This window comes from Salvia miltiorrhiza, chromosome 8 (genome assembly GCF_028751815.1).
Source record: "Salvia miltiorrhiza cultivar Shanhuang (shh) chromosome 8, IMPLAD_Smil_shh, whole genome shotgun sequence".
In the NCBI taxonomy this organism is placed as follows: Eukaryota; Viridiplantae; Streptophyta; class Magnoliopsida; order Lamiales; family Lamiaceae; genus Salvia; species Salvia miltiorrhiza.
Genome location: NC_080394.1, coordinates 10,504,700 through 10,512,336, shown reverse-complemented (window position 1 = coordinate 10,512,336; position 7,637 = coordinate 10,504,700). Strand labels below are relative to the sequence as shown.

Sequence of the window (7,637 nt, the reverse complement as noted above, 5' to 3'; positions counted from 1 at the left end):
TGAGATTCAGAACGAAGGCCTCGTTCAATCTTCACAAAAACAGAGCAAACATAATAAACAAACGAAACACAGAGAAAATTCAATCAAATTCAACAAAAACTACACAAAAAAAATATTGAATCAAGATACGTACTGGGGAAAAGTAGGGCCTGCCATTGGAGGCGGAGGTGGAAACATGAATGATGAAGCGCGCAAGCGGCGGCTGCTCCTTGAAAACTCGAGCCTTGATGTTTTGACGGCAGCGGACGAAGTGAGAGCGGCGGTGATCGGAGTGGCGGCTCTTCGCCGGAAGAGAGAATGAAGGAATGAGGGAGAGAGAGAGCGTAAAGAGAGAGAGAACACGTTAGAGAGAGAGTATTTCTAACTGGCCATTTTAAGGGGAAGGGTATTTTTGACTTTTTACTCAAAAACTTGCCATTTTTTAATATTTTTTTATTTCATAGGCTAGATTTTAATTTTACAATATGAAAATGGACACTTCTATATTTTAACTCTATTTAAAATACTCCCTCTGTCCCAGGAAGCATGACACAGTTTCCTTTTTGGTTTGTCCCACGAAACATGACTTGTTTATAAAAATGGCAAAAAAATTAATTTTTATTCACCTTTTCACTTTTTCACCTACAACACTTAACACACACAATATCAATTTCTTAATTCTCGTGCGGAAAAGAACTATGTTATGCTTCATAGGACGAAGGGAGTATATTATATAAAATTTAAAAATACAATAACATAAAATATAATATAAAAGCACATTAACATAAAAACACAATAACATAAAATTATAACATAAAAAATACAAGAACATTAAACTAATAATACAATAAACTCTAATAAGGTCCAAGATCACTTCCAGATCCTCCAATGTTGCTTCCTGATCCTCCAAAATCTTGAAGATTTCCTCCAAACATATTGAAAGCATCATATGGACTTGAATGTTGTTGTCTTTTAAAAATGATTTTTGTTGTTCACTTTTGAAGTAATCTCGTCGAATGGGATCAGAAATATTATCAGTGTCCATCATTAGAATTTTATTATCTAATTCCCACATTTAATTGAATATAAATATAATTATTTATAAATATATATGACATATAATAATTAAATTGACAAAATAATTTAATAATAAAGAGCATAAAAATAGAATATTCCATTGTAGAGGAAAATGTAGAGTTAATTGTTGGAGATGGAAATCCAAAAACTCTACATTTCAACTCTACAATAGAGTGAATGGCCCTCTACAATAGAGAAACCCTTGGCCTTGGAGATGCTCTAACTCCGTAAAACTCGTGCCGGAAAGAAATTGCTCAAGTTTCGCGGACGGAAGGAATATTTAGGTTCTCAAAAAGAAAAATAAAAAATATGCTCCCCGTTTCACGAAGCATGACCCAATTTCTTTTTTGGGTTGTCCCACGAAGCTTGACCTATTTCTAACAATGACAAAAAATTTATCCTTTATTCACCTTTTAACTTTTTCACCTACCATATTTAACACACAAAATATCAATTTCTTAATTCTCGCGCCGAAAAGAACTGGGTCATGCTTCATGAGACGGAGGGAGTAATTAATATTTTAAAGAATTGGCTAAAATAATAAGTTCCACGTAAAAGCTAGGTTAATCCGACTGTTATGCTTCTATAACTACACAGGTATAATCAAATTGAACTATTCCAAAACATATCCAACAAAACCAAGATCCACAACTGTATGATTATGTAAAACAACATATAAATTGATTTATTTAACTTTTTCCATTTTGGTAAATAGAGATCAAATGTCTACCTAATACTCCATTCCAGGGCATTGGCAACAAGTGAGCAGATTGTGAATCAAAGCACACTAACCAAAACAAGGAAGGGGTGCGACCATTCTTGATCGCCCGGCACCGGCAGTCTAGAAAAGGCGTTCGCCTTTCAAGTTCCCAAGGCCGTGTTTTTGCAGATTGGACATATGTTCTTCAGTATCAACCATTGCCTGATGCAACTCGTGTGAAACTCGTGCCCACAATCCAATATCCCAATATCATCACCAGCAACATAATCCTCCTGATCAACCACAAAAAGTTATGTTTACCCTTTACAAGAAGTGAAAAGCCAAATTTCAGCAGATTAATATGGGATTCTTCACATAAATTAATAACAGCTGTGGTTATATATAATCTCTCATCAAACTAAGTAACAGCGAGAGCTTTGCTTTGCCTAAATGGCAAGGAGAAGGCCCTCAAATTAAAGTTCTATTACACAAAGTGTGTGCGTTGTTTTCCCGCCCCAAGTGATGTGAGAAAGTGTTGTACATGCCATATACGAAATGAATAAGTCAACGAGAACTTAACCTTCTCGGTGTTTTTTGACTGTGAGAAATGAACTTCAGAAATTCACTGAAAAAAAATTCACTGCTTGCTGCAACTTATAGTAGATTCTATGAAGTGCAACAAGTGAGGAAAAACTAGATGTATGAAGGTGCATGATGGTGAAGACGAATAGATAAGGTTGATGCGAAACCATAAAGTACGATAGGAAAGAAGGTGATAGAAAATCTACAAAAAAATAGAATTAGCTTAACTATCAGGCCTTTTTCAACCCATGTTTCACCTAGCATTTACCAAAACAAAAGCCTCTCACTTACAAGATGATCATTTAACCGACCATTTTAGGACCATGTATTAAAAATCTCAAATATACTTGTAATTGTTAGGTGAAAACTCAATTTGTGATGAAATATTTACTCGTACAATGTACAGAGACAATATCACGAGTTTTGTGGGGGTTCTCATTTTGAGAGCATAGATGTGGCTCTAACCTGACAGATACAGCATGGTTCCATCGCCTGCGAGGCTTTAACTGCTCCACACATCCTCTTTTTCATAGAGCCTCGAATCTTTTCCTCACTCAGTCCAGTACTCACATTGCCTATTTGCTCCTGCAAAGCCAGTAATTCCTGTTGCACAGCAGGGGTTTGATGGCAATTACGCACTGAATTTTATCTCATTAATTGAAGACTAAGAATGCGAAAATCCAGGATAATTAAAAGGATTTACCTCATAAGACATATTATCAACATCAAGCCTCATATCTATGTTTTGGTCATGCAACTCGGCAAATCCATTTACAAAAGGATCGATAAGCATATAATCCTGAAATGAAAAAGGTCAGCAAATTCTGTAATGTGCCAATTAGATGTGATGATCTAAGCATTTATATTGCCTTGATCTAAAGCATGATCTCACATCTCCAAATAAGAGAAAGAAAACTATAAAATAAAATAAACCACAAAATATAAACTAGTTGCAAGATGCTGAGTTCTGGAGCTCCAAAAAGATTGGCTCTCAATTGTAAATAATTGTTTTTTTGAAAGTTGTAATTGTAAATAACTATTATTATCCTATGGTAAGAGTCATTCACTGAGTAGAAGAAAAAAGATGGGCTCCCAAATAAGTATTTAAAACAAACCTCATCTCGTAAGGGAGCACCCCTCCGCATGGCACTCAAGACATGACGAATCTGTTCCATGAAACACAGAAATAGGAAAAGATAATCAAAAAAATGTTCGAACGAAGATTCAAAGATTTTTTCACATTGCTAACAGCTCTTCCTCTTTTTCCCCCTTTTTGTCATCTTCCAACACAAAGGTGGAAGGTCGACTCCTTGCAAAATGCTATAGAAGATTTGACCATGAGGTGAAGGTATACGAGTAAACAAGATATGCTTTCTCCATTAATGAACTTCCGTGGAAGTCTAGAATCGTCTCCAACTTATATAGTAGCCAAGATATTTGAAGGTCTAAAAGCTAATTGATAAGTCTCAAGACTCTCAACCCAGTCCCAACAAACATAAAGATTTCATTCAACATTTTGTACATTGTACATCGTAAAAAATCAGATAACTTGAAAAGAAACTAGCGAACATCCCAAGCTACTAACTGTAACTATATTCCTATACCAATTATTCAATAGTTTTGTCAAAGAGAAACCAGTTATTGTACATGTTAACAATGATCAGATAATAAGTCAAGAAAGTTAATCACTCAAAAGTGATTTACCTCACAATCACAGTTCCCGATCCAATTCTATGACCTAATTAACTGGTTCTCTCATAACATATTAAAAGCAAGAAAATATTACAGATTCCTTTCGACTGTAACTTGGGGCCAACAAAGTATTATTTTTGGTTAATTAGTAGATATGTATGGTTCCTTACAGATTTTGCATATAAGGTCTCAAGAGATCTTATCGTTAGCACTTAAATATGTAATAAGGAATTCAAGAAATGGTGCTTACCAGTCTGTGTCTGCCCTCAACAGCTGCTAAAACATTCCGACTATTAGTATTATCACCTCGTGCATCCATCAAGAATGATGATGGTCTTTGATCTGACTGATGCAGTAAGTGACTCGGGGTTGCCCTCTCGGATGATGCTGAGGCCAGATGCAACGGTGCAAAGGGACTCCTCTGGCTTCCAGAAATAGATTCAATGCTTGGGAAAGGAATCCAATGAGCAGATTCTAGCGATCTTCGCTGATCTTGTGATGTCTGGTTTCCATGAGGCGACCATGCAGTGGAAGATGACCGCGCACCATAATAATTTCTAGAAGGTGCTGAAGTTCCGGGGGTAAAACTCCAATCAATTTGGTCTTCAAACATATTTATTGTATCAGAAGCAGGAACAATTGTGGGGTACTGTGGATTATGTCTAACAGAGCTTCTAAGATTTGCTTCTTCATCTGCTCTATAACCTCTTTCTCCAGATAGCAACAAAGAACTAGATGAACTGCCAGGTCGAGAGCTGAGAGATTCATTCCAAGGGTGACGATGTGTGCGACCAGCCTCATTTACATCAACAAAAGGTTCACTCAGGGTATTGTTCAGATTCAACGGCAGTGTCATTGGTGACATCAAGTCCAAAGCATAGGAGTTTGAGATAGGCTGTGACTGTGGCTGCGATCCATATAAGGTCGAATGTTCAATAGAAGGGCCTCTAGATGGATCTGACGGAACCGTTTCCTGGTGCCCACTACTTGACCTTGAAATGACCGGATTTTGTGTAATTCCTCGAACACTTGAAGAAGTGAAACGTCCAGAGCATACTCTACCAGTACCAACTCCACTTCTTGAATTCAGCTGTTCCAATCTATCAGCAGAAGACACACTTAATGATGTAGTTAAATTTCTTGAGGCAGTGCAACGGCCAGGAACAGGATGCTGTACTACGTTCTCCATCGGCTGGTTGGAATTAGAACTTCCACCGGGGTTAAAGTGTCGTGAACTACCTTCAAGAGCCTTTCTCTTACAAGATGAACCCCAAGTACCAAGAGACGGGCCTGATACATCATTATTTTCTATAGAAGGGCTAGAACTAAAGGAAGAACTTCCTAGATTACTGGAAGAAGCATAACGGACCAGAATCTCCTCTGTCCCAGCACGACCAGATTCGTAAAGAGTGTGAGATCGCCCTGCCCCTAGACCACTAGGGCAATGACTATTCTCGCTAAAATGCCTGTGGTTTTGTCGAAAAGTCAGTGGATGGAATGTGTCAGTCACTTGATTTCCGACATAACTAGGACTGATAGTAGTTGACGGTTCAGGAGGTCCATCTTCTGGCCCAATATCAGACACAGAAGAGGAATACCACGCAAACTTCATTTTTGAATCATCATCCATTGTTTGTTCTTGCAGGTTATTTCCAGTAGAGCTGGACTCGCCACGGTCCCAGACTCTACTTGTCTGAACACGAGTGCTAGGGGTACTTGTGCGTCTAATACTTCCATCATGGAGGGCAAGCATGTGATTTGACGATCTACTTTCAACTGGAGTGAGCCTGTTACCAAGAGAAGCCAAACGATCCACATAACTGTTAGGAGACCCTTGGTTTGAGTCAAATGTTTCAGGAAAGGAATCATTCCGACTTGTATGCCCTTCCATATTAGGAATCTCGGGCCTTGATACCAAGTTCAGACCAAACACTGCAGAAAAGTCACGGTGGTTCAGCAGAGGATTAAGGAACATAATAAAATCACCCAAAGCATGCGAAAAACTGCAAAGTTGCAACTACTAAGAACATGATGTCAATGAGTACAGTCATCAATTGCAAATACTCCAACCGAACAGATCCTTAGAATCTTAACTTTCCATCGATACGATAAGCTTCACAAGTTACTTGGTCCCTGAGGCGGGAGGATTAACAATGTGTTATATTCCTCCATTAGTTTCAAAATCTATAATATCCTATTCATTCAACTACTATGCGTGCTAACTAGTATCAAAATTTGAGAAACCTATACTGAAGCTATAACACTCCACTATCAGAGTTTTAACAAGAAAATTAATACCTGCATAAGAACTTGGCATTCATCAAAAGAAAACTACAAACGCCAATATGAATATCAATATTAAGCAGACATATGCAGGAACAGAAAAAGACTACAGCTTTGTGGCGATATAGATTAACTACAATTTAAGAGTTCTATAGAATCAAAATAAAATTACAACACTTAACATTATTGAAACTCAGAACTAAATATTTGCATCTAACTAAAACGTTTTTTATTCCAATTAAAGGGGTGTTAATAAACAAAATGAAACATGTACACTAAAAACAAAGATCCCTCTTTCAAGATGCAAAATCTCAATTTCATATGATTTCCCATTTTCCCAAACAAAAAATTAAGCAAGCCCAATAATATCACATGAAGAATTAACCAAACACCAGCCACTGCAAACAAAAGTGAAGTCCGAAAATAAGATAAGAATTGAAAGCAAAAGGAAAAACTACAAGAAATTATGCCAAACATATTAACCTCACGAGTAAAGGGAGCGATCGACGGCTACCTTTTCCTTTCCGGTATAAATTTGAAAGAAAACAGTCTGTTTACAATTTTTTGTGTTGAAATATTACAGCATAAGAAAAATACGGCGTGGAGTTAGAGGAGTTTCCAAGATATCTCCGCAATTTTTTTTCCTCTTTACACTGTTTCCTTATTCGCCTTCAGAAAACAAAGAAATTCTTAGTTGCCGTCAAACGACGGTTTCACAAAGATATTCTCAGAGATGCTCGCGAGAAGATGAAGCAGAGGGGTTCGTGAAAAGAAAATTTAATAATAATATTGTTAATTAATAATAGTAGTTAAATGTATTAAAGAAAACGGTGGATGTACTCTGTTCACACACCCAACTCATAAATGTGTGTGATGCAAGAGAGAGAGAGAGAGAGAGAGAGAGAGGTGATGGCGTTTGCCTGTAGTAAAATGAGTGAGGGCGTCTGACATTTGTGTCCTGGATCCTGATTCCTGAAGGGGAAAGAAAAAGGAACGCTAGATTCGAATTTGTTTGGGAATCTATTGTTGAGTGAAGATGCAGAAGAGCATCTCTATTTGGATCATTTTTTACTTTAATTCAAAGTGATTTGAATAGTTTCTATAGTAACTGTAGAGTTAATGTATAGAATAATCGTTTATATATGGTAAAAAAATAAGAAATGGATAAAAAACAAAGAATAGAGAATAGAAATTTTTTTTAGGTTTTTTTTTTTTTGAAAGAGTCATTTTTCTAGGTTAAAGTATTGTTTTGTTAATAATTAGTGAATTGCTGTATTTAAAAAAATTACAATTAAGTTTATTATTGATCGTGAATCAAGGAATA

The 7,637-nt window shown here is 36.7% G+C and overlaps 1 protein-coding gene across 3 annotated transcripts; it reads right to left on the bottom strand.

The window, feature by feature from the left end:
* Positions 1-758: 758 nt before the first annotated feature.
* Positions 759-7,381, bottom strand: LOC131000828 (E3 ubiquitin-protein ligase MBR2-like). Of its 3 annotated transcripts, XR_009093798.1 has the most exons (7): positions 7,234-7,379; positions 4,281-5,962; positions 3,454-3,504; positions 3,042-3,137; positions 2,804-2,941; positions 1,787-2,049; positions 759-904 (listed from the first exon to the last, which is right to left on the bottom strand). XR_009093798.1 is itself a non-coding variant. In XM_057926929.1 (6 exons), exons 1-6 carry the CDS (start codon positions 7,262-7,264, stop codon positions 1,918-1,920), a joined length of 2,130 nt encoding a protein of 709 aa, XP_057782912.1. In that variant the 5' UTR covers positions 7,265-7,381; the 3' UTR covers positions 1,657-1,917. The 3 variants fall into 3 exon arrangements, 2 of the variants coding, with proteins under 2 accessions (XP_057782912.1, XP_057782913.1); XM_057926929.1 differs by lacking the exon at positions 759-904 and having other exon boundaries at positions 1,657-2,049; positions 7,234-7,381; XM_057926930.1 differs by lacking the exons at positions 759-904; positions 7,234-7,379 and adding an exon at positions 6,797-7,140 and having other exon boundaries at positions 1,657-2,049.
* Between the last annotated feature and the right edge of the window lie 256 nt (positions 7,382-7,637).

Bases quoted from the DNA above. Each gene is read 5' to 3' on its own strand.
- LOC131000828 (XM_057926929.1), bottom strand. From the start codon at position 7,264: ATGTCAGACGCCCTCACTCATTTTACTACAG. The intron at 5,963-7,233 runs GCAAACGCCATC...ACTTTTCTGCAG, and splicing joins CCTCACTCATTTTACTACAG to TGTTTGGTCTGAACTTGGTA. The intron at 2,942-3,041 runs GTAAATCCTTTT...GCTGTGCAACAG, and splicing joins TTGATAATATGTCTTATGAG to GAATTACTGGCTTTGCAGGA.